The sequence below is a fragment of the Vicia villosa genome, linkage group LG7, assembly GCF_029867415.1.
Source record: "Vicia villosa cultivar HV-30 ecotype Madison, WI linkage group LG7, Vvil1.0, whole genome shotgun sequence".
Taxonomy (NCBI): domain Eukaryota; kingdom Viridiplantae; phylum Streptophyta; class Magnoliopsida; order Fabales; family Fabaceae; genus Vicia; species Vicia villosa.
This window is the reverse complement of record NC_081186.1, coordinates 108126237-108153282: the sequence shown is the minus strand read 5'-3', so window position 1 is coordinate 108153282 and position 27046 is coordinate 108126237. Positions and strand designations below refer to the sequence as shown.

At 34.3% G+C, this 27046-nt stretch overlaps 1 protein-coding gene across 1 annotated transcript; it reads left to right on the top strand.

Annotated features, from left to right (window-relative positions):
* The first annotated feature begins 246 nt into the window (after positions 1 to 246).
* LOC131616476 (exocyst complex component SEC10b) lies at positions 247 to 12798 on the top strand. Its single transcript, XM_058887812.1, has 24 exons — positions 247 to 583; positions 675 to 902; positions 1152 to 1226; positions 1697 to 1798; positions 1952 to 2002; positions 2085 to 2190; positions 2277 to 2396; positions 5785 to 5876; positions 6397 to 6565; positions 6650 to 6726; positions 6835 to 6933; positions 7034 to 7124; positions 7736 to 7821; positions 7901 to 8077; positions 8535 to 8588; positions 8685 to 8813; positions 8914 to 9006; positions 9092 to 9238; positions 9465 to 9562; positions 10157 to 10241; positions 11360 to 11418; positions 11701 to 11799; positions 11882 to 11965; positions 12291 to 12798. The coding sequence occupies exons 1-24, from the start codon at positions 485 to 487 to the stop codon at positions 12358 to 12360; spliced, it is 2490 nt and encodes an 829-aa protein (XP_058743795.1). The 5' UTR covers positions 247 to 484; the 3' UTR covers positions 12361 to 12798.
* The last annotated feature ends 14248 nt before the right edge of the window (positions 12799 to 27046 follow it).

Genomic DNA, 27046 nt, shown 5'->3' with positions numbered 1-27046 from the left:
TATAGGGTAAACAAGAAAATTAAATTTAGTTTCATGTTAGTTTTGTATCATTTAAAAAACACCATTTATAGCTAGAAGATTAGAAGTTTAGAACCATTCTAGATTATATATATATATATATATATATATATATATATATATATATATATATATATATATATATATTACAAATTAGAACCATTCTAAGGTGTATTTTCTTGCCTATACCGCTAAATCAATATAATTACGTCATCCAATTAAAATTTAAAAAGAAATATTTACAACTGCTTCTTCCAGTCTGCTTGTTGTGTTCTTCGTCGTCCTCCTCCTCCACTCCAACGCCTTTCATTTTTCTCTTCCCTTTTACCACAGTTTCAGTTTACATCCAAACGCGCCACAACGATATAACCGAAGAAGATCGCTCGCAAATCGCAAATCCTCATAGTTTCTGTTAGATCGAAAAAACGACACCGTCTCATCCATCACCGCACCGCGTTTCGTCGTGATGAGAGAACCCAGAGATGCAACCAAAGCCGATGTCAAAACCTCCAAACCCGCATCTTCTGGCTCGTTCCCTCTCATTCTCGACATCGATGACTTCAAGGTTAGCTAGTTTCGCAATTTCACTGTTTCAATTTTCAATTTCAGTTTTCAAAATCTCAAATATGAAATGCAATGAAATTCCGTTTTGTTAGGGGGATTTCTCGTTCGATGCTTTGTTTGGGAACTTAGTGAACGAGCTTCTTCCGTCTTTCAAATTAGAAGACCTTGAATCGGAAGGTGCTGATTCTCTGCCGAACGGTCATCTAAGGGATGCAAATAAGTATTCACAAGGGGTTACCAGTCCTTTGTTTCCTGAGGTTGAGAAGCTCTTGTCTTTGTTCAAGGATTCTTGCAAGGAACTCCTCGAGCTACGTAAACAGGTTTTTATTTTTCTTCTCTCTCAGATTTTGGTTGATGTAACGTTTCATTGCTGATTGCAGAGGATAACTGTTTGTTTAAATTCTGCAAACCTAAGTTGCTTTAGCGTGCTATTATAGTAGTGCTGAAACCGTTATTTGGCAATACTTAACAATATTGGTTTGTTCTGCAATGCTATTCGGCTATTTGCCAATATTGGGTTGGTGTCTCAATTTTATTATGCTAATGTTGTTTGTATTTTTGAATGGAAGATTGATGGGAGACTACACAATCTTAAGAAAGATGTTTCTGTTCAAGACTCTAAGCATAGGAGGACACTAGCTGAGGTTTGTTTCTGAATTAGTTGGTTTGTGTTATTCTATTGAAATTCACAAGTGTTTTCGGTTCTGGATATTATGAAATAGAAAAGGAAAGGTTATTGTTATTTTGTTACCCTCATGATGTTTGGAAAATTTTGTTATCCTTTATAATACATTGGTTGGGTCTACATTGAGTTTCGGTTTTTGATTTTTTCTATTTTTGGGGATGATTATTATTAGTAACACATACTTTATCAGTCTAGTTATTCGGTTGCCTTGTAATTTGATCACTTTTTTTGGGAGTGTGTGGAGACATTTTAGTGGATGGAGTGATGGACCTTTAATAGAAAGTTTGCTGAAAAGAGTTGTGCTAGAATTCCCGTTCAGAAGAACGGGGAACTTCTATAACATATTATGTAACCAGGGCTGAGTATTATTTTAGGAAATTTGAATTGAAATGATCTTTTGAATATATATATATCCTTGTTCTTTTTCAGCTAGAGAAAGGTGTAGATGGGTTGTTTGAAAGCTTTGCAAGGTTGGATTCACGTATTTCAAGTGTTGGTCAGACAGCTGCGAAGATAGGAGATCATCTCCAGGTAGGGAGCGCAGTGTTCTTCCACCCTTCCACTATGTTTTGATAGAAGAAATGTGATCTCACATTTACTTGTATTCTAATGTTTTATTGGTTGGTTAAATTATCCTTTGTGTTCGAAATATAATTTCATTTGCAATTCTGTTTTTCTTGTCAGAGTGCAGATGCTCAGCGAGAGACTGCCAGTCAAACTATTGAGCTGATAAAAGTAAAAATCAGCCAATTCATTTGTGGTTTATACCCATCATTCATGTTGGAAAATTTACCTTATGGTTGATTAATTTCTACAGTACTTAATGGAGTTCAATAGCAGCCCTGGTGATCTGATGGAGCTTTCTCCTCTTTTTTCTGATGATAGCCGTGTTGCCGAGGCCGCTTCAATTGCTCAAAAATTGCGTAAGCATTAAGATATTGTATCACAATCATATAATGCTTTGGCCAAATTATATCAGTGCTAAGTCAGTCAATTCTGTTAATTTCAGGGTCATTTGCCGAAGAAGATATTGGAAGACATGGTATAACTGTCCCATCAGCGGTGGGAAATGCAACTGCTAGCCGGGGATTAGAAGTTGCAGTTGCTAATTTACAGGAGTACTGTAATGGTCAGTATTTTACAACAAACCCGTACAAATCTTTTTTCCATTAAAAAAGAAGATATATAGTCTACATTAATTTTTGATGTTTATTCAGTCAAACTGAATAGTTAAGGGAGCGGAGGTTAGACATATTTCCTGTTAAAACTGTTATAAACTTATAATGTCATTCAAGAATTTACATGAATGACAAGGTACATGATTGAGGATCTAAGATTTTTGTGATCCTCCAGCTGATTTACTCTGTCTAGGTGGAATTTCATAGACAATTTTATTCATTGATGATGTTGATTGATTTCAGTACTTGTTAAGTAGGTTTTTACTATAGGGATACTAATTAGGCTTGTTGATCACACATGCATCTCTATGATCTTCTTGCATTCAATATATTCTTTACACCTTACAACAACAATACAAATTGACTTAACAAGAATAAGGTAATGTTTGATATTTTTCCCTTAACAAGTTGTTTGGGCTTGTGTTCTGATAGAAACCCAAGAAATTGATATAGTAAATGGGATAGTTTTTGATTAATTGAAGAAATGGAAAAAGAAATACAATTGTAACCACCAGAGCAAACTGCTCCTACCAGAGTAATAACTCCTAATTGAAATAAAACACTTCTCTGCCCCCCAATACCACTACCCACGTGCATATATATAGCACTCCCTAAGTAACTGCTTGTCCCCACTAACCTTTCTCCTAGACTAAACTTCCCAATTAGTGGGCCTACATGGACCCAGCCCAACATCAATATTATGGATTCTATCACTATCCTCTCCTACAAAATGAGCCTTGTCCTCAAGGCTATCATAAGGACAATGATTCAGCAACTGATTTTCACTTCCCCAGCTGATAATCTCCTTGCTTCCCTCCCACCTTGTGACTTTTCTTGGCTGCACAATACTCATGGTGGCTATGTTAAGTTGTGGCTGCATAATAAGGCTTTCCTCCAGTTTTTTTCCTGCATATTCTTTTGTTTGCATACTGTTGTACAGAGGGTTGATAATAGCCTTGTCCATTTGCATCTCCCTTTCAAGTTGCTTATTTTTAAATGTAGTTTCCTGCAATTTTTTTACTTCATTTTTCCAAGAAAAGCTAATGGCTCTTTCTTTCCAATCAAAGTTCACCTTACCTAATCCTTGCAGCCAATTCACTCCCAAAACAATATCAATGTCTTCTAATTCTAAGACATAAGCTTCCACCTTAGTAGAAAATTTCTCAAACTGAATTTCCATTCCTTCACTTTTTCCCACAGCAGTAGTACGATTACCATTCCCCAATTTAACACACGCTCCCTTACTTTTATCTACATATAGTTGTAACAATGTTGTCATTTGAGGAGAGATGAAATTATGACTAGCTCCGGTATCAATCATAACCGTCACAACCACCCCCTTCACCATTCCGACAAGTTGCAATGGAGCAGAAAAAGGAACTTGAACTCTACCTCCCACTTCGGGATTGCACACTGCCATCATCTTACAGTCCACTGTTGCTTGCACTTCTCCTTCTTGCAGTTCGATTGCCATAACTTCGCCGTTGTCGTTTACAGCTTCATCATCACCCATGATCACCAACCTCAATTGTTTTTCCGCACATTGATGGAGAGGAGTATAGCGCTCTCCACAACGGAAACAAAGTCCTCTTGCCTTGCGATCCATTAATTCAGAATATGGTAGATGCTTGACACCTCTGTTCCGATCACCATGGTTGTCTCGTCGTGTACCCTCTCTGCTCGTTCGCATTGCAGAATTCTGATTAAGATTCAAATTGGATTGACCCGTTTGCAATTGGGTTCTCAGCAATGGATCATATCCAAATTTATCTTTTGTAGGGCCTGCGTCATCATTTGACCCCTGTTGAGTTTTAAACTTAAGCCCATTATCCATTTCTCTTCCTGCTTTCGCAAAACGACCTTTGCTGTTTCGAGGCAGCAACTTCCCACGTAATTCATCTTCCACATCACGCGCTAATTTCATCGCCTGCAACCGTGAATGGGGATTGAAAGTTCTCACCTTCAATCGAAGCTCTGGTTTGAGTCCTCCAAGAAAATACCCCAAGTATTGCTCCTCCGACAACCTTCTCACTTGAGAAGAAATATACTCGAATGCACTGATGTAGTCCTCAACGCTTCCTTCTTGCTGCAAATCCTTTAGTTCCTCAAATGGATTATCACTCTGTCTCCCTCCGTACCTATCAATCAATGCTTGTTTCAGTTTCTCCCATGTCAGATTTTCCTCTGTTTCTCGCAAGAGATTGTATCAGTGGATTGTTGCTCCTTCCATGCTTATCTTAGCCAATCGAACCTTCACTTCCTCCGCCGTTCCTTGCACATCGAAATATGTTTCTGCACGCGTTATCCATCCAACAGGATCCTCACCGTCAAATGAAGGTAACTCCACCTTCTTCACCGCCATCCGATGCTCCGACACCGTTTCCCCCACAATAGATGATGGTTGTGGTTTTTCAGGCTCGCGTCGAATCTTCGCGAATTCTTCCACCAAAGTGAGACGAAAATCAGCAAGCGTTTGGCGAAACGTTTCCTCCAATGTCGACACTCTCGCGTCAAACGCTTCTCCCATTGACGCAACTCGATCCTCCAATTCATCCACTCTCTCAGACATTTTTGGTGGCATTAATCACAAATTCACTGGCTCCTCTCGATGAATCCGGCAGGTCGGACCAATGATAGAAACCCAAGAAATTGATATAGTAAATGGGATAGTTTTTGATTAATTGAAGAAATGGAAAAGGAAATACAATTGTAACCACCAGAGCAAACTGCTCCTACCAGAGTAATAACTCCTAATTGAAATAAAACACTTCTCTGCCCCCCAATACCACTACCCACGTGCATATATATAGCACTCCCTAAGTAACTGCTTGTCCCCACTAACCTTTCTCCTAGACTAAACTTCCCAATTAGTGGGCCTACATGGACCCAGCCCAACATCAATATTATGGATTCTATCATGTTCTGCTTTTATCCATTCTGTGCTTTTTCTATTGAAATCCAAATATTTATTTTTTAACGGCATATTTGTTTACTGCGTCTGATCTTTCACGATCTTAATGTAAATAATATTGAGGAACTAAATTATATGAAAGTTTTATTCACTACCCTTTCTCTTTAGATAAGAATGTAAGAAATTGACGTAGCCTTAATGGCAATTCAATAGTTAGCTCAATTCTACCTTTCCTCAATACCATGGTCCATGGTCAGTTATTTACCCCTCTTTGCTTTTAAAGACATGAGAATGAATAGATCCTTTTAGAGTAACTGACCTTTTTACTTATGGGTAAGACCAAAATATTTAACAGCAGTCCATGAAAGTTAAAATCTGACTTTTAGGCTTCTAATAAAGCTTTCATAATCATTTCACCATTTCTGCAGAACTGGAGAATAGATTGCTTTCTCGGTTCGATGCAGCGTCACAGAAAAGAGAATTGACCACAATGGCAGAATGTGCCAAAATTTTGTCTCAGGTAATTAAGTTTGTTATACGCGATTACCCCTCTTTTGCTGCCCCCTTACTCCCTCCCTAATAATATTTTTCCATTGCTTGTTACAAGTTTTTTATTGTGAATTACAGCTGTTCGGTAATAAAAATGCCTTGTCTGGAATTTGAGAATGAAGTCGTGTTTTAGATATTGCTTAGATAGCACTGTACATTGCCTATGTACATTGTAGTTTACTAGATGGTGCAATTTGCCAATACTGCCCGGACTTTAGCAATGTATTGATGGTTCGGCATATAGATTCAAATCATATTTGTCATTGAGCACTCTTTAAATAGAGCCATGACTTCGATTTATGATTTGTTCAATGTCCTGGTTTGGAATATCATTCCCTTGCTTCCTGTACTTGTAGTATACATGCTGCCCACTTATAAGAATAATAGTAATACTAATGGAAATTAAACAATTGCTTTTAAAAATGTATCAAATTTTTAATATTAGTCAAAATAAGTGGATATATGTAACTAGCTTGCTCTTTGCATTGCAGTTCAACAGGGGCACAAGTGCCATGCAACATTATGTGGCAACACGTCCAATGTTTATTGATGTGGAAGTAATGAATGCAGACACTAGGCTGGTTCTTGGTGAACAGTCTGCACAAAGTAGTCCTAATAATGTTGCTCGTGGGCTTGCCTCCTTGTACAAAGAAATCATAGGTTTGAATTATAACTTTTTCTGTTAGCGAAAGCGAAACTATTTTTTCTTGAAAGAATCAGTGATGGACAGGTAATTTGTTGCAGACACTGTCCGTAAAGAGGCTGCAACAATCACTGCTGTATTCCCTTCACCCAGTGAAGTTATGTCAATTTTAGTTCAGGTACCATAAAATGATCCTCACTTAGTATTGTGACTTTGAATAGGTGGTTTCATTTGGTGCATTCATAAAAACTGAACTTGTAATTTTTCACTGTTATTCTGTATACAGCGTGTTTTAGAGCAGCGAGTCACCGCCCTTCTGGACAAACTATTAGTTAAACCATCTCTTGTGAATTTACCTTCCATGGAGGAAGGTGGGCTCCTATTCGTGAGTATAATTAACTTACTGACTTCATTATTATCATCTAAGTGCCAGTTTAGACTGCAGGCTGATCTCAATGTAATCTGCATTTGGTTTGAGGCTGCAGTATATTCGAATGCTGGCGGTGGCGTATGAAAAAACCCAAGAAATTGCTAGAGATCTCCGAGTTGTAGGATGCGGTGACTTGGATGTTGAAGGTAATGAATTTACTTTGAATGTGCCTGATTTCAATAAACTCTTCTGTAAAAGGAATAATGATTTGGAATATAGGTGCACATGGTACTAGAAGGAATATTTTATCTGCCCATTAAATGTATTTTATGACAATACTTGAGTTTATGCAGGAAAGTTTTGTTTTTGTTATGATACATGGTACTGATTATTTTTTGTTGATTTCTTAACAGTGGTCTTCTGCTCGCATTATAATTTGATGCAATGACTTATAATGCAATTATTGTAGGAGCCTTGCTCTCTAGTTACCAATGATTGTTAAAACTGATTATCATTTTTAACCTTAATTTCACATATAACTACTTGCTCCGGCAATATATATATATATATATATATATATATATATATATATATATATATATATATTTTTTTTTAACGGTAAACATAAAGGTTTAATTATGATATAACTCAATGGAAAATGTGATATTTAACCTGCAAATCCCAAAAGCTCTATTCTAGCCTTAGGCAATTTTCAAGTAGAGCTTTTGACTTTTTAGTTTTTATGTCCTCACACCATCTCATAAATATGCACTAATGTTTAACATGCTTCATGCTTGTATTACCTTTTGCATATCAGGCCTGACAGAGTCCCTGTTTTCAAATCACAAGGATGAATATCCTGAATATGAGCAGGCATCTCTCAGACAATTATATAAAGTGAAGGTTTGGAATTGTTTCAATTTCCCGTCCTTCCAAATTAGAATTGGTTTCGAAAACCTTTACATGAATAGGTGGAATGCAGATGGAAGAATTGCGAGCTGAAAGCCAGATTTCTGATTCATCTGGGACTGGGACAATTGGACGTTCAAAGGGAGCTGCAGTAGCTTCTTCTCAGCAGCAAATATCTGTCACTGTCGTAACAGAGTTTGTACGTTGGAATGAAGAAGCAATCTCAAGATGCAATCTCTTTTCCTCCCAGGTAATTTCTTTCTTGATTGGAATTTGGGAAGGCATTATTTCTTCTTCTGAAGAATCCTTTGCAACATAGTTGTGTTACTTGAATATGGAGTTTCGGGCTTTCTGCCCAGTTGGTTTTGTTTAATTGGATTAGAAGTGTGAATGTAAGAAACATTATATGTGAAGTTTACTTTCATCAGCCTTAAGCTTCTACCAGTTTTGATTTTTCTTTTAACCTCTGTTGTTTCTCTCAATTTAGTTTAACTGTTGAACAAATTAATTTATATTAAATTCATTTCTTGTCAATAATTTATTTTATCTAAGTTCGTTTCTTAAAGAATTCATCAGTCCTTGATATTTATAATGTGTCAATAAATTTTTTATCTTAGTTTAGTTAAGTTGCTAATTTTTTTCTTCTAAATTTGATAAATTAATCCTTGGTAAATGCAATTATAATTTTAACTGTTGTTATTTTACAGCCTGCTACACTGGCATCCCATGTAAAAGCAGTGTTTACTTGCCTGTTAGACCAAGTAAGTAAACTTCACAATTTGTCAGCATTCAGATATTTTACACATTTAGTTGGCAGAAGCTCATTCTTCTGGTGTCATTCTTGATGTATTTTACAGGTTAGTCAATATGTAGCAGAAGGTCTTGAACGGGCTAGAGATGGACTGACTGAAGCAGCTAATTTGAGGGAAAGATTTGTGCTGGGTACAAGTGTTAGCCGTCGGGTAGCTGCTGCAGCTGCATCTGCTGTAATTACATGAATTTTTTCTGTGGTGTTCAAGTTCTGTGTTGTATGAAATTAAAGAACATTTAGCCAAACATAATGAAGATTCACTTGTTGATATGCAGGCGGAGGCCGCGGCTGCAGCTGGTGAAAGCAGTTTTAGATCTTTCATGGTTGCTGTACAACGTTCGGGAAGCAGTGTTGCTATTATTCAACAAGTATGATGAGGAGTATTGATTTTAATAATTCATTTACCATAAATATAAACAAAACCTCATAACTGACATGGATTCTTCTCTACAGTACTTTACCAATTCTATATCTAGACTTTTGCTTCCTGTGGATGGTGCACATGCTGCTGCTTGTGAAGAAATGGCTACAGCAATGTCCAGTGCAGAGGCTGCTGCTTACAAAGGATTACAACAGTGTATTGAAACTGTCATGGCTGAGGTCAGTTGGACCTGTAATATGGCGAATGATAGCCAGAACTCAATTACCTATTGTAAAACTTCTATCATGTGACTACACACAATCCACCGAATCCTGATGGCTACCCTGTGTCTGCATAAGCATACCTATCCATATAATAAACTTAGAATAAATATTTCCAATGTGCTTTTATATATAAAATTTAAGTCTTAGTTCCTAAAGGATTCCACTTTAAACCCCTTCGCAGGTAGAGCGTCTGCTTTCAGCTGAGCAAAAGGCTACAGATTATAAGTCACCTGATGATGGAATGGCTCCTGATCACCGGCCAACTACTGCCTGCACAAGGTGGACATTACTTGTTGAAACTAGTATTAATATTGATGATATTGATATTCTCTAATTTATATCTCACATTGATACGTATTTTGACTCACCAGTGTTTTGAAAATTGGGTTGGTCTTTGAACCAAGAAAAGGAAAGATCCAAGGATTGTAGAACAAACTGGTTTTTTGTACATGCATACATATAAATCTATGGCACCTTGCAAAAAACGCTAAAGACAAATATAAAATATAATATATGTTTGAATCAGTAGAATGTAGAATCATGGAGAGAAACACCAAAATACATTTATATTGCTCTGATAGTCTGATTCACTGGTTTCTAAACTTCTGGATTTAGATAACTGATAAGAATGGACTATAGATTGGCTCCTGATCTTCCTTGCCAGTTAGGTTTTCTAAAGCAGGGCCAATGGCTATATAGAATATCAAGACTCAAGAGTACATGTTTGAATGCTGTTTAGGGTGTAAATTCATTTCTTATCAGATGATGCATCAAAGTAATATCAATATTTTCTTTTCTGCTTTAAATTTATATCTTTGATCTTTATAATTATATTCTTAGTTCTTAACAACTATATTCGGTTTTCTTTGTCAGGGTTGTGGCTTATCTTTCTCGGGTGCTGGAGTCTGCATTCACTGCTTTAGAAGGTCTTAACAAACAAGCATTTTTGTCTGAACTGGTATGGTATTTTATCTTTGATCATTGACTATATGCGGTTTGATGTTGTCTTTTCTAATAAAATTGTTAGCTGCATATACATGAACAAATAGGTGGGTATTCTTGTTAAGTTTAATTACTCCGGAGGTCCCTGGACTATCTAAGAATTTTTAAGTAGGTCCCAAATACCAAAATTCAAAAGTTGTAATTAAATCGTTGAAGTTGTCAATGATTGATTGGTAATTAGGTCCCTAAAGTAAGTAGTTTTTAATTGGTCTCAAAACTTTTTAATAATTTGTATTATATCTGTGAATTTAGAAGCTCAATTACAACTTTTAAAGTTGAGGTACAAAATTGCAACTACAACAACCAAGCCTTATCTCACTAAGGGATCGGCTAAATGGATCAAACAGTGACATAATGTTCTCTCATGTAACATATCTCTTTCCAGCTCATCAATCTCTAGATCTTCTCCAGCCTCTGGCAATTTGACTACATTCCCTCTGATCTACTCCTCTTCCTACAAAATCATCTACCCTCTATCTTGTAAATTTTTTAATAATTCATGTGGACCTAATTACAAATTATTTAAAGTTCGGAGGGTCATTGAAAGCTTTTTAGATTAGGGACCTAATTGTCAACTTATGACAAATACATGCCCTGATTACAAATAAGGAAGATCCAACTATCACCTAATGTATTTTTTCTTGGGTAGCTAATTCGGTACAAGCAACATTGATTAGCTTTCAGTTTGTAATAGCGTGAAAGTTTTTCCCTTTATTGTTTATTTGTCTCTTTCTTTCTTTCAACAATTTGTAATCAATTCTTTTCAAAATTTGGAGCTTGTTCTGTTCAGTAGTTTTATCTTTATGTAATTGGCAGCATTTTGATTAAGCTAACTGTGCGTTTGTTACACTACGTGTTTCACACTACCATCAAGTGATCTGATTTTTACTGACCCAGTAATTATCATGGTGTACCTTATTAGTTTTGTTACTTATTTTACTTGCAATGAGCTGATAGATACTAATTATATGTCATGATTATTTTTTAGGTTGTTGAGATGGTTATGATGAATATTGTGTTTTTGCAGTTTGTTGTCTTAATTTCTATAATAACATAGTTGGTTTGTCATTTTAGGGAAATCGCTTGCATAAAGTTCTGCAAAACCATTGGCAAAAATATACTTTCAACCCAAGGTATTTTCCCTGGTTTTTACATCTTACAGACCATGATGATACTGTGTTGACTTAGAAAAAGTTGTTCTCGTTTCTGTCACCAACCGATCTTCCTTGAGGATCTTTGTTGACTGAACACTTTTCTCTACCCTCATCTCTTGTATGTTGTAACTTGTAAAGGAAGTGTTTTTTATCCTCTATTTTTCAATTGTTGTGTCTAACAGCGCTTTATGATGTTTATGCATGTCCCTAACTCGCTATTTGGCATTTTGCTGACTGTTGTTTGTTTGAGTAATTTTGTAGTGGGGGTTTGCGATTGAAGCGTGACATTACTGAGTATGGAGAATTTGTGCGGAGTTTCAATGCTCCCTCTGTTGATGAAAAATTTGAATTGTTGGGCATGTAAGCTAAACAACATATACAAAAACTGAGTTTTACCCTTGCCTCCCTTTTTTACAAACTGATTTCTGAACATTTTCTGTAGAATGGCCAATGTCTTCATTGTTGCTCCTGAGAGCCTTTCAACTTTGTTTGAGGGTACGCCCAGCATTCGGAAAGATGCGCAAAGGTATAACTACATTGGACATGCTGGTGCAATTATTTGTGTTTTTCTGTCTAAATTATTATTATTATTATTGTAAACTAATTGGTATGTAAATAAGAAAAGATTTTTACATTTTCCTTTGAGGTTTCCTTCCAATTCAATAATTTTACAAGGTAAATATTTAGAGATGAATCATGAGATTAATCCAAACTCAGATTAAATCGATGTGACAGCTTTCATTAGTCCCAAGACACAACCCTCCCCCTCAGGAAACGTCATGCCAAATAAATAATTGAATAATTTTACTCATGTTTTTCCGATAAAATGCTAATTCCTCTGTGATCCTCAGGTTTATTCAACTTCGAGAGGACTTTAAGAGTGCCAAGCTTGCATCCAAATTGAGTTCCCTGTGGTCTTAACAAAAGTGGACTTCTGATCTTGAACTGCCTCTCAAGCTTGGTAGAGTATACATTCACCTTTTTTATGGGGATATAAAGCTGACGCTCAAATTGAACTCATTTGGTGGTGTGTTAGAAGGCATTTTGGTAGTGTTCCCTCTTACTGAACGTGTCTGAAGGCATGGCTTGGAAGGAAGAACGTGCAGAGCTGTATTTTTTTTTTTATATTCATTGTTTATTTCAAATTCCACTAAGGTTTTCTTGTGAGATTATTATGTTTATACATATTTTTTTTATTCATTGTTCATTTCAAATTCAACCACAGTGGACCCTGTTACCCAAGTAGATATAGGCTTTAACTTAAACTAAATGTGTAACTTTGGGATTCCTAACTAAACGTGTAAATTAAATTTCCATAAGTTGTTTATGGAATGCAATAGATTATCGTATGTTGTAATATGGCATACTAAACAAGGAATGTTTTCTTTAGAACTTACTAGTTTTTTTTGTACTGTTTTGTTACACTATCTAGTTTTGTATGTTAAATTTCATAATTGCTATTTGAGAGTTAGATGTCATTGATTGCAGCTCTGGGCTCATGTAAGGTTTAAATGACTGAATTCATAGAGTGAAAGACATCTGAATGCTCGGGTGCGGGAGACAGAACTTTGATAGGATTGCATGATATACACTAATTAAATGATACTGTAAGTGTCAAAACTAAGTGATTTTTTTTATGATATAATCAAGTCACTTGTTGACTTGTTTTACAATAAATCATGACAAAAATACCAACTTATGGTACATAATAAATTTGTTAGATTTTAATTATGATAATAAATTTTAGAATTTTTCACACTTGTAGGAAAATATCAAAGAATGATCAAGGATCAAAGGGTCAGCTAATATTGGGACTACAACAATTTTTTAGGTGGTGACATCAATGACCCAACGAGTAAAAATTGAGTGCTTAAGGAATTTGAAGGCAAAATAACTCGCTAGGCGAGAAATGTCAACAAATTCTCATTTAAGTGGAGCTCATCTACATTGGATCTTGTTATTGGAGGCAATTTCTCTCTATCTCCACTTTTGTGTAAAGTTATCACGAGTATCAATAATTAATTTTCTCTGTGTTGCGATTAGGTGTAGTCAATTATTAATCTGTTGTAAAAAACCCAACTTTAACTCAAAACTAACAACCTTTCCCTCATCATTTCCAATCTATTCATCTTTCAAATAATTTATTTTAACTCGTACAAGGGGCTAAAAACCACATTCTCCAATTTTAACTTGTATCACAAGTTACATAATAAATGATGATAAATTGAGAGAAAATTAGAGAATGACTAAGAGAGAAAACCTTTATTGAATGTTGTGCTATGTCAAGTTATATTTAATTTACAATGAAGGGTGATATTTATAGACACTAGTCACCCAAAACAAATTTAAAAGACAGTTTAAAATTGAATTATATATCCACCCAAATATATGCTTAAAACAACCTGTCTAACAAACACTAATATACCTGTACAGGTATATCCTTAAAACAATCTGAATTAACCACCATATCCTTCCTAATTCAAATTTACCATGCTTCATATTCCCATTTACTTCAAAACCTGGTGGGTGCTTCACATAAACTTCTTCTACTGAAGGTTCATTAAGGAATGCAGACTTCACATAAAGTTAGCGTATCTTTCAACCTTTGTAAGTTGCTATACCCATAAATAGTATGATTGTTTCAACTCTAGCCACAAGTGCATAAGCTTCATTAAAGTCTACTCCATGCATTTGAAGAAAGTCTTTTGCAACCAACCTTGCTTTGTACTTGGCAATTTCACCATTTGGTTCAAATTGAGTTTGTAAACTACATTACTTTCTTGCTTGTTCTTCACAAGCTACTACGTTTGGTTTTTCTCAATGGCCTTGAGTTCCTCAGTCATTGAATCTTTCCAATTTTCATCCGGCAAGGTTTTCACATGACTAACTGGTTCTGACTCGGCCATCATTGCTTCTTCAATCAACTCACTGTTTTCCAGCAGGAAATATCTCATAGTCATCCTGCCTAACTGGTAGAGCTCTAGTTCTTCTTGATCTTCTCACTCATTGAGTTTGTGCAGGCTCAAGTGCTTTCATCAAACTCCACATCTCTGCTGATCACCACCTTGTTCTCAATTGGTGATAACAGCTTATAAGCATCCGTTGAATGATATCCAACTAGAACCATAACCTGGCTTGTATCATCCAACTTTCTTCTAAGTTGTTCAAGAACATGTCTAAAGCATAGTGAGCCAATTTTTTTGAGATGACCAACACTTGGCTTCAATATTGACAGGCTTCATGAGGTGTTTTGTTGTTCAACTTCATTGTTGGACATATACTGGTGATGTACATTACAGTTGAAGAGACTTCACCCCAGAAGTGCTTAGGCATCCGCTTTTCTTTCAGCATGCTTCTAGCAATATTCAAGACGTTTCCATTCTTCCTTTCAGCACTGCCATTGTGATGGAGTGTGTATGGTGCTATCACGTCATGCTCATTCCCTTTCTTCTCACAAAACTCAGCAGATGTATACTTATCATCACCATTAGTTTTCAAGCTCTTGACAATGTTTCCAAATTGCTTTTCAACTAGCAATTTAAATTTCTTGAAATTGCTAAAAATTTCACCTTTCTTTTCCAATAAGTAAATCCACATATGTCTAGTGAGTTCATATATGAAGGTGAAGAAATATCAATTAACTCCTAGTGACTTCACTTCAAAGGGACCGCACACATCTAAATGCAAAATTTCAAGTTTTTGCTGTGATTTAATTGGGAAGTCATGTTTGAATGACTTCCTGGCTTGCTTGGCTATGCAGCATTCCTCACATAGCTGCTTGGTACTTTAATCCTAGGAAGTCCATAAACCATCTTCTTCTTGTGCATCAAGCTAAGAATCCTAAAATTGAGATGACCAAATCTTTGATGCCTGACCCAATTTTTATCTTTGACTGTGGTTGATGCAAGACATTAATGATCAAGTATATTGATCATGACCTTGAATGCCCCGTTGGTTGACAAAGGTGCCTTCAGAATTAGCTTAGACATTTCATTAAACACCCCGAGTTCCCTTCCGTCCAACTTCATTGTGTAATTCTTATCAAGTAATTGACCCAAACTGATCAAGTTACTTGCCGTTGAGGGAACATACAAGACATCATTGATGATAGCTTCATGTTCATCCTTCTTTTTCACCCTGATGTTGCCCATTGCTTCTGATGTCACCATGTTCTTGTGTGAAAAACAAATTGATCTTTTAACTGATTCATCCGATTTGATAAACCAGTTCTTGTTGCCTATCATATGATTGTTGTAATCTATATCAAGGTACCACATATTTGCTTTCTTTGAAGCCAAATGTGTTGCAACCATCAAGATAACATCTTCATATTCACTATTACCAGGATGAGCATGTTAAGCCACACCCTTGTAATCACCATTGTCTTTGTTGAAATACCAGTCTCGAGCATAATGATCAAACTTCTGACAACAATAACATTAGATCTCTTTCATATCAACCTTCTTTTTGACTTTATGATTTTGATTAGAATCACTCTTGCTATTTTCACTATGGCTTCTTGAAGCTTTACCAGCATCACCATTGTCATTCAATTTATTCTTCCATTTTTCTTTTACTTTGTTATTGGTTAAATTTTTTTTCATCTTCTTTAAGAACTTTTCTTGCAATGCCTGTTCAGATACCTTTTATGAATATCTTTGCTTCAGCCTCATATCTTACGCGTCAAGAGATACTTGCAATTCTTCAAGCTTTATCTCTAACAAGTCTTTATATTCTTCAATTGCCACCACAATGTGGTCAAGATTGATTGGAAGATCCCTCAACACCTTATCCACTTCCTACAATTCAGAGATCTTTTCTCCACATGACTTCATCTAATTTGTCAAAGTCACTATATTTGAGAAGAACTCAATAATGGTTTCATCATCTTTCATTGGTTGTTTCTTGCACGATAATATTCTCAAAGATATTCAAATCCACACACCGATGGATCCCATCTTTCTTGCTCATTTCACGATGAACAACCCTTTGTTCCTCAATAGCATTTGCTTCTAATATTGAGAAACCATCATTCATGATTTCAAGCACACCTTAAAATCTGAATACAAATTTCATCTATGCACACCACCTATCATAGTTTTCTCCCTTGAAAACTGGTAGGTTGACTGAGAGTTGGTTGAAGGTAGTGCATCCAATCATCATGGATAGAGATTGAGGATCGAACCGATGCTCTTGATACCAATTTGTTGGGGGTAAACTGTATCACAAGTTACACTTGACAAATGGTGATAAATTAAGAGAAAATTAGAGAGTGGTTGTGGGAGAAAATGTTTATTGAATGTTGTGTTATGTTGAGTTGTATTTTAATTATAATGAGGGTTGGTATTTATAGACACACTAGCCTTGCAAAATAAATTTAAAACAGATTGTCTAAAACTAAACTATATACCCGGCCGAGTATATACTTAAATACAATCAGTATAACAAACACTAATACACCCATTCAAGTATATCCTTAAAAATAATATGAATTAACCACAATAGAACCCAATAAAAGAAAATTAAAATTAAAGGTTAGTTGCTCTATTTTTTATTAGGGGTCCATTTTTATTAATTGTTGTGGGCCTCTAAAAAATCAAGACCGATCTTGAAATAAATATTCAAGGAAAAAATGAAGTAATGCCGATTGATCAGTGAAGCGTTGATGATCAAAATCAGTAATTGATACCATGATGGAGTTGAAATTCACACTATGAAGCATTTTGATGATAATAAATAATGCATAGAAGTTCAAACTTTATTATTGTTGTGTTTAACCTTTACATGAGAAATGAATGAATTTATATACAAAGCCAACTTAACACATAGAGGGTAAACAAATTCACAGGCCCAATAGAAGTTAAACTCTGTTAGTTAACTAACAACTAACTAAATTACAACTAACTCAGTTATTTGTTGAGAAACTTCTAAGTGTTTGTGCTTAGACTTCTCTTAAAAAGCTGAATAGAGCGACGAAGAATACTTCCAATTAATCAAAACCAATGAACAGTGAAGGAGAAGTGATAATGCGAGTAAGAGTGAGATCATACATGTGAACAACACGTGATCGATTTTGCATATCAAAGACAGTTAGAAATGTCTCATATTTCCCGATATGTGATGCAAGGAACAATCTGATTAAGTGCATGTTTGGTTTGGCTTTTGAAAAGGCCAAAAGCAATTCTAGATGTGTAGAATCAATTCTGGACAATTTTAAGATGTTTGGTTTGACAAAAATAAAATTGATTCTGTCTCCAGAATTGATTCTACTTGAAGCTAGAATTTGTAGCTTCTGCCTCCAGAATTGATTCTGGATGATTTTTACACTGTAATTTATTATTCAACTCACTTTTACAAAAATGTATCCAAACATAAATCAATTCTGCTAAACTCAATTCTGCTAGAATCAATTCTACCAAATTCAATTCTACTAGAATCAATTCTGTCCACCGCCAATCCAAACACACCCTAAATCTGACAGTGGATGATCTTCAGACAGCAGAGATTAAGTGTTGAACTCTTTAACGTCGTTATACCTGATCCTTAACTCCTTAGTAGATGTGTCTTTTGAGTTAGAGTTTCGTGCAATTGGACTTTCTTTGTGCCTTTACTCATAATAGAACAATAGTAAAAATAAGAGGCCACAACATTAAGGTTTTTGTAAAAAGAAAAACGTTTAAGCTTTTTATTTTAGTTTCACAACACAAATACAATGATATTAACTTTAATTTTGTTTTATACTATTCAATTTAAAATTTTAAAATCTCATATGTAGTCTGCATGTGAATATGAGTGTCGGTGTAAATATTTTAAATGCTCTTGAACTTCATGCCATTTAAAGAAATTCATTTTTCTGTTAGCTTTTTGCAATAATAGCAAAAGTAGTTTAGATATAAAATGGACGAAAATAGTTCCTTCCTTTAGCAATAATTTTACCTACACTAAAATTTTCCAAATTATAGAAGTTCCCCAAAAACTATAAAGGCTAGGAAATGGGGGAAAATTAGTAAAAGAAATTGAAAATGTTGACTCTGATATAAAATATGATAGGGTAGTTTGTTACACCTATAAAGAACCTCATGATTAATTTCTCCATTACTCAATCAAACAAAATCATCATTCATATATCATATTGTTGCTGTTTTTCTTCTTCTTCTTCTCTTTTTCACTTTTGCTCTGGTCTCCAATATGAAAATATAGTGCACAAAATACATTATTTTATTGTATTTTTACAAATGTATAAAGTTATTGACGTTTTCATAAATTACAACAAGTTTGCGTTGAAGTCACACACACATATGTCACACACAAAAATGGAAAGTTTAAAATATTTGATCTCAACCTTCTAACCTAACCCTAATTAATTTTAATACCAACATTTACCTTTAAAAAAATGTAAAACCACTCTAGTGGAATTTACAAACAAATAATGATATTAGAGTGTTTATGTAACATCAACACCTCTAAAAAAATACATGTCTGTGTCTGTGTTTGTATTGTGTCGAACACTTATATCGACATTTGTAATTATATTTAATTAATTAATTTTTTAAAAATTATTATCAGTATCATCGTGTTAGTGTTAGGATGGTTTTCGACGTGTTTGTGCTTCGTAGTAGAGTGTTTGTTTAATATATCTAATGCATGGAGGAATCTAAACCAAACTTTAGGCTAAAAACTACTTTATTCTATATTTGCTAGTTAATTAATTAATTGTCATGATTTGTTGCAGAGTTGAATGTTTTTAGTTTGGTTGGTGAAGTTCAATTATTTTCTCGATTGCTATGAATATATTTCAAACTATATGCTTCATTTCAACACCCAACAAGTTATAGAAAGGAAAAAAAAAATACTACGTACAAATATGTGGCGAAATTATTGATAAAAATAATATAATTTGCACATGGATCCCATCAGAGAGGAAAATGAAATTTGGATATTTCCCATGCTAAAGACAAAAGTCTTTATCTAGGCTGATTAACTAATAATCTCCCATGGCGTAAAATGCGGATAAAATTAAGTCTTAAGTAGGGTATAAAACTTGGCAATTTAAATTGACTTCTTGTTTGATAGATGGTTAAAATATAAAGTGATTTGAATTTTAGAAATTCATCAAGATCATAATCAATTTAATAATTTAAAGAACACTTGAAAAGATATATTTATGAATCATTCATCAAAAGATCACCAAAAAATTCTCGGAGTGTTAAGTAAAACGAAAATTTGAGAAATTAAGACTGTTCGGGATAATATCAGTCGTAATAGAAAAAAGAATATCATCCCACCATTATCTATAATTTATGTCTAAATCAAGAGTTGCCACCTTGTCGGTACAATGATATTCTTCACAATAAAGAGGGGAAACCATTAAAGACATTTTAGAGATTAGAAACAAACAATTGGACCATTTGTTTTTAAGCTTGTATGGAACAATTGAGATGGATGTAAACACAAGTGTGACCAATTTTTTTCAAAATATTGTAACAAGTTTCTTTTGATTGAAATTGTTACTCCATATGAAATTTCTGAACAAAAGTTCAATAGATTAGCTTACAAACAATGAATAGATTTAAATGTTGTACAAAAGCATGTTCTAGGCCGCAAACTTGACTAATTAAGATCTATCAGCCATTGAAAGCAAACAAAGACTTCCAATTGTGAAGAGAAGCTTTGTAAAGTGTTAAATTTTGATGAAGGCAAAGTGACAATTAAAAAGGAATAAGTGTTCAAGAAGACTTGCATGAAGTGCTAGTAATCAAGACTTTGAGATTAAATCTTTGATCAAGGTACCTCAAGTTTCAATTCTCTTAGTTATATGATTAGATGCTCAAAGAAAACTCCATCTCATTTGTTCTTAAGTTTCACAAATAATTCTTGTGCATACTCTTTCAATTCATGGTTTTTCTAAGGGAAAAACTCAAGTTTTCCACAAATACAATCGGTTACACTTATATGTCAATCAATTACATTTGGTTCTATCTTGTTCAATTTTAATTTTTTTAACCCAGTATAATCGGTTACACTTATATGCCAATCAATTACACTTTATGCTAACCGATTACACTAGTTCAAATTTGCAATTTTTGAACGTTGCACTGAGTGTAATCAATTACACATTTTTGCTGACCAATTACACCTACTACAATTTTGAAAAATATGTTTTTTTATCATACCTTTTCATTCCATTAATTCATTATACTTTTTTCTGAATTGTTACCATTTGCATCATGAATATTTCTAAGCATTGTCATTGCTTTGAAGAGGTATCTTAAGCACTATATAAACCAAAATTTTAAAGTTTCAAATCACCTATTCCATTTTCAAATTTTCTCAAGCAATTCAAATCTTTCGTACTTTAACTTTTTCTGCATAACTTTCATATCAGTGAGAAAAGTTTCGGAGTAATCTAATTGTATTCTATTTGAATTGTTCATGGGAGAGAAGATCAATCTCTATAGAGAAATTGATTCAATTGCAAAAATTTATACAAATATCTATTCTCTAAATTACGTTTTTGATTTAGTGATCATTGTGTTGTATTAGTAAGTAGTGTGCTTTCTATTCAAGTGTAAACTCAGAAGGTGTTGTGCATTTGTGATTGTGTTAGAATGTAAAGAGAGTCATGTGGATCGGCTGTAACATTTCTAACATAGTAAAATCTCTCGCGGGTGTGAGTGAACTAGACGTACCCTTGCATGGAAAGTGGAACTAGTATATATCTTGATGTTCTTTACTTTCAGCATTTATTTTTCAGCATTTTACTTCTCAAACTCTTCAAAAAGTTCAAGAAAAATAAGAACACTCAAACCCGTTGTCTAAAATTGAAAAAATATTGATAAATCTAATTTAGCCCCCCTTTTATATTACAATCTATATTTAAAATTGGCTTTAGAAGAGGTTAAGGTAACTTGCTCCTAAGACCCAAAAGTTGGCATCCGCAAATTCGATTTTTAAAGGCGGTGGTAGCAACAATAAGCCTTCTTTGTTATGTGACAAATACTATGATTTTTAGAAGATCTGTATACAAGCACATCTTGAAGCACAAGGAGATGAAGTTTGGCATTCTGTAGAAAATGGTCTGTTTGTTCCCACAAGTGTTATCAATGACATTGGTACAACCAAGATCAAAAGTTCTTGGACTGATGATGATAATAAAAAAGTTTTATATAACAAGAAAGCGAATAACTTGCTTCAAGCAACCCTTAGTATGGATGAATTCTTCCGTGTCTCTCAATGAAAAATAACAGAGGAAATATGGGATACGTTAGAAGTCACTTGTGAAGGAATCATGAAAGTGAAAAGATCAAAACTAAATACATTATCTCAAGAGTATGAAATGTTCAGGATGCAGCCCGTAGAATCAATTCTTGACTTACAAAAAAGATTCTCACACTTGACAAACCACTTGGCAGTGATTGGTAAGTATGAAACTCAAAAGAAGAGTCTAAAAAACGACGTCACCAACATTTGATGAACTTAATCTTAAAATCCTTAGATCTTTAACCAGGGCATGGCAGCCGAATGTGACAGCAGTATCAGAAAAAAGAGTCTATTCTGTAAAGTCACTTGTGAAGCTTACACCGATTTGGCCATGGGACAGTTGTGGAGCTTATTCTGTAAAGTCTTGCTACGAGAAACTCATGCAGGGACAAAAGACCTCTATGCTTGATTCCACATGCAGACATTGTTTGAGTGTTGTGTGGGATTCGAAAATTCCGCATAAGGTCAAAATGTTTGGTAGGCGGCTGTTGCAAAACAAATTAGCTACTCGTGAACAATTGAATCGAAGAGGAATCATGGAAGGCGAGGACAATTGTAGGTGTGCTTTGTGTAATTCAGCTTACGAAAGTAGTGATCATTTATTTTTGGGATGCAATTGGGCAAAACGCATATGGGCTGCGGTTTGGAGCTGGTTAGGTGTTCAGCCAATTATGGATAACTCTGATATTAATTGTCGGAACCATTTCTTAACTAATTTTCATGTTTTGGAAGGGAAAGTTGGTAAGGGTAGGGAAGTTTTGATTTGGTTGGCAACAGGGTGGTGTTTATGGAATGCTAGGAACGAGATAATTTTCAATAACGAAGTCTTAGATATTGATGAGATCATTTTCAAAATCAAGATGATTTCTTGGTGGTGGTTGCAAATAGGTTCAATTCGGTTAAATTGCAATTTTTATGAATGGTGTAAAAACCCATTGGACTTTCTGTAAATAGTTGGTTTTGTTTTGTTTGTAGGTTAAGTCTTGCCTTCTTCTTTGTATTTGGGTTTGAGTTCCCCTAGAACTCAAAGTTTGAATACAATTGTTGCTTATCAAAAAAGAAAAGAAAAAAGAGTCTAAAAAACGATGTCACCAACATTGTTCGGAAAACTTCAAGAGCATGAGATTGAACTTATAAGACTAGAGAAGTATGAAACTCAAGAGAAGAAACAAAAGAGTATTGCTTTAAAAGTTGATTCAAGGGAAAAAGTGGAAAAGACATTCTGGATGAAAATGAGAACATCACTCTTCTTGTGAAAAGGTTTGACAAATTTCTCCAAAATGATAAAACTTTAAATTTTAGCAAAAGGAGGAAAATTTTCAAGAATAAGGAAGCATCTACTTCAAATAAGAATTTTACATTATTTAATTTAGTTAATATTTTAAAATTACTTCAACTTTTAGTTATTTTATTACCTCTAAAAATACAGTTTTTTCCTCATTGTTGAACCTCACAATTTTAATCTGTTCTCTTTTACCGTAACTCTAATTTGAATGGAATCAACGCCAAAGCGACCGTAAAATATTACTAATATTATCCACCAATTTAATTTCTAATTTGAGATACGTTTATTTGGCCTAAAATTTGAAATTGACATTTTGAGGTGTATTCTCATATTTAATTTTATACTGTTAAATTGAATTGTTTGAAAGACGACGATTCAATCAAACAGAAGATCTTTGTCGGTGGATATGGATTCGCGTGAGAAAGAATCAAAATAATTCTTAAATGAGTCGTATTCGGGTGAATTGTAGCTGGTCTTCTAAGTCTCTCCACTAGATCCTCCATCATAATTCTTGTCTATAAATTTTCAACTAGACATAAACCATTCACTTGTTTACATATGAAAACTAAATAAACCCTCTTACGTACCTTATGGAGACAAAGTAACATCTATAATACTCACCCTATGTAAAATTATTGTTTTAAGTATAAAAGAAACCCTTAACTAGTTGGATGGAGTATATTTATTTTTCTAAGTTACAGAACCTATCTATTTTAGTACTTTTAATTTAACAAGATGCTCTCCTTCAACTCTTTTAATGAAAAAGAAGAACATAAACCTTAATATAATTGACTGCATCTTCCGGTTACTTGATGCTCTAAAGCAACAAATGGAAGAAGTTTTCTAGTTCATCCTTTCATTAAACCTTTCCAAGAAACAATATTTATCTATCATTTTGTTGTGTGTTACTAAAAATTTAATTTTCTCATGGATTTATTTAGTTACAATTTTGCTAATATAACCTTCAAAATATATATTAAGCTTGAATAGTTTTTGGTCACTGTATGTTGGCGTATTTTTTATTTTCGTTCATGTATTTTATTTTTCTTGAAAATGGTCCTTAAATGTTAAAATCATTTTAGTTTTCGTTCTTAAAATTGAAATTTAACATTTGAGGACTTTATCCCTAAAAATAAAAATATAGGGATGAAAAACAAAAACAATCCAACTTACCGGGACCAAAAGACTATTTAAGTCTATATATTAATTTAACATCCAATAAGCTTACCTTAAATGAATTACTAAAAAAGTAAATTAAGTGCCATATCATTAGTTTAAACGCATCATATATTTTTTATGCTAGCAAATAAAGCAGTTGCTACTCTGTCCCAATTATCATTAACAAAATATGATATTCTTATCTCAAATCCACAAGAAACACAATCTGATTTTAAATTGTTTGGATTCAAAATGAAGAAAGCAATTTTATTCGAGCATGTTACTTGAGGAATTTCATACACACACGGTTGGTGATTATATATCAAAAGATGAAAAAGATTCAATAATATTAATTAGTTGCTAAAGAAGACAATTATTCGTTGATTGATCTCAATTAACAAGCATAATAAAAGGTTTGTGCAAAAAAAGTGCAGATTAAAATATTGCAAGTTGAGTTTTGAGTATATTAGCTTTACATATAAAAAGAACTATTAAACAAAAAAATTAAATATAAAATCCCACTTGGACTTTTTGGCTAGTCATTCTAAGAACTTTCTCACTACTTTGTTTTATTTTTTAAAAAAGTAATTATTTTGAATGGATAAAATAGATCAACTAATATAAATAAGTCGTTGATGTTAATAAAAATTAAAAGTAACTAATTCATAATTGAACAATTATTATCTTAAGTTGAAATTATAAGCTGGCCATGGTGATCTTTATCCAATAGTTTTAATTTATCATCTAAGCATACTTGGATGTGTTTTTAGGATATGTCTATATCATGGTCCATAGTAAGCTAGTGCTTTTGGAATGACTCGCTCTTACACTAGATTGTGATTGATCTAGTATTAGTATGGAACAATTGGTTTTAAGCCTTACATTGAATGAGTTAGATCATGTTTGGGTGTTTGACAACATTGGAATTGGCGTGGATGATATTATAAATGACAATTTTTTTTTTTGGAGTCACACTCATTTGTACCACACCTTTTTTTTATAAATAGAAAATGCAACTTCATTAATAGGCAAATAAGTAAGGATTACATATGTTTGGAGACAATTGAAATGGAACATACTCCATATATAGTCTAAGTACAATTTTAAGAGAAAACACTATATAGTCATAAGAGTTATTATATATAGAATTTTTAAAAGTTAAGGCACAACAAAACCAAAAGCAACAATATATCAGTCAATAATCCACTCTCTTGCAAACACCAATAATGACAACGTGGAAGTGAGAATCCATAGTCTTTTTCCAAATTCAATTAAGGATGATTACTTTGACTTGTGTTTGCACATTTCGACATTTTTTGGTCTCAAAACTGCCCAACTTTTTTTAGTGTTCACAAATTAATAGATGACTAGAGATAGTTATGAAATGGATGTTGAACTCATAAACTTCCTAAATCACTATTAAATGCCAATAGACACACATAACCATGCTACAAGCCACAAAACTCTTTTAAGACATTTTGTAAAACACCAAGAGTGCATCATTTACTGCTAAAACACAAAAACAACAAACAAAAATTAAGAAAACAAAATCCAAAATCTCTGTTAGAATTTGCATACTACATAACCATGGCGGCTTTGGTGGTGGACAAAAACTTCTGGGCAACAGGGTTGTAGGAGCAGCTACCGTAAAGAGAGATGCTTCCGTTGTTGTCGCATTTGAGATGTGCAGAAAACCCACAACAATTTGTCTTTTCTTGGTGGTGGTGGCTCTAGTGGCGGCCGTAAAGAAAGAAAAGGACACTTTACGGTTGGTAGTGATGGAGAGAGGGAAATTCTGGCGAGAAGCTTAGTCATGGTAAGGACATGAGAAGGAAGATGGATGGAGAAGAATATGCTTTCGAAAGAGAGGGAAGTGACCACCATAGAGGTGGAGGGAGATGACCACCATAGAGGTAGAGAGAAACCACCAAACCCTAGAGGATTGGGGGAAATTTTTCTAGAGAGAAGGGAGAGCATCTCTCTCTAAAAATATGTCTGACAACAACACAGGTCATTTATACCACACCTCGAAACTTATTCATTTTGTTGAAAAAAGACAAATTTTTTGCCTTCGAGTCCTTTTTTTAATTTGGTGACGAAGTTCCAGTTGAGTTTGTATTTTCTTTTTTAGTGGATGTCACACATTTTTTATTTATTTTTATAGTAAATTTGAAATGCCTTTAAATTCAAATGCTGAGTCAAATTTCGATATGCAAATTGACCTCAAAATTTGGTGATGGGTTGATGACGTTCTCTCTCAAGGTGGCTTTTGGTATGTCTCATCTTAAGATGTTGCTCCCCTACTTCTCCAATTAGTGACCTACGAGTGTATAGGAATTAATGAGTCGTATGCGTGTTGATCTAAGCCTCACCACAAGAGTTTAATATTGTACATATTTGAGGTGTATGGGTCGGCCCAGCAAGTCGGCATGCGAAGGAAGGAGTGATAGCGGAGTAAACAATTAAATCCAAGGTTGGGGGAACCCTCAACTTAACTCGGCACCAACATGTAGTCGGAATGGGTCCTCAACCTGGACATTAGTGCCTAAGCCAGTTTCGGGTGGGCGCTACGAGTCGGTACGAAACATTACAAGTAGACCATCGATGTTCCACTAAAGCCAGTCATAACCGCCCCACTGTTATGGAGGTTACAGTTCTTTAAACGACCAAAACGGCAGGGGTTACAACGACTCGCTCATTATGTAGGGAATTCAAGGTTCCTCTATCAATAAGAGCAATAATAACTCCAACAGCTATAAATAAGGCTCCAAAGAGGGATAAGCAAGATGCATATTTTCTTGAGCTCGCATCAGCTGTGCTGCTCAAATCCCTATAATTATTCATCACAAACTCATGTGTGACCTCGTCGGATTCGCTTCCGGGAGGTAATCAAAAGTATTCTAC

What these genes read in the sequence shown, in the direction of transcription:
- LOC131616476 (XM_058887812.1), top strand. Translation starts at nt 485, where the DNA reads ATGAGAGAACCCAGAGATGCAACCAAAGCCGATGTCAAAACCTCCAAA. An exon ending in CGGTGACTTGGATGTTGAAG is followed by an intron (nt 7,125 to 7,735) that starts GTAATGAATTTA and finishes TTTGCATATCAG; the next exon opens with GCCTGACAGAGTCCCTGTTT. An exon ending in CCAACTACTGCCTGCACAAG is followed by an intron (nt 9,563 to 10,156) that starts GTGGACATTACT and finishes TTTCTTTGTCAG; the next exon opens with GGTTGTGGCTTATCTTTCTC.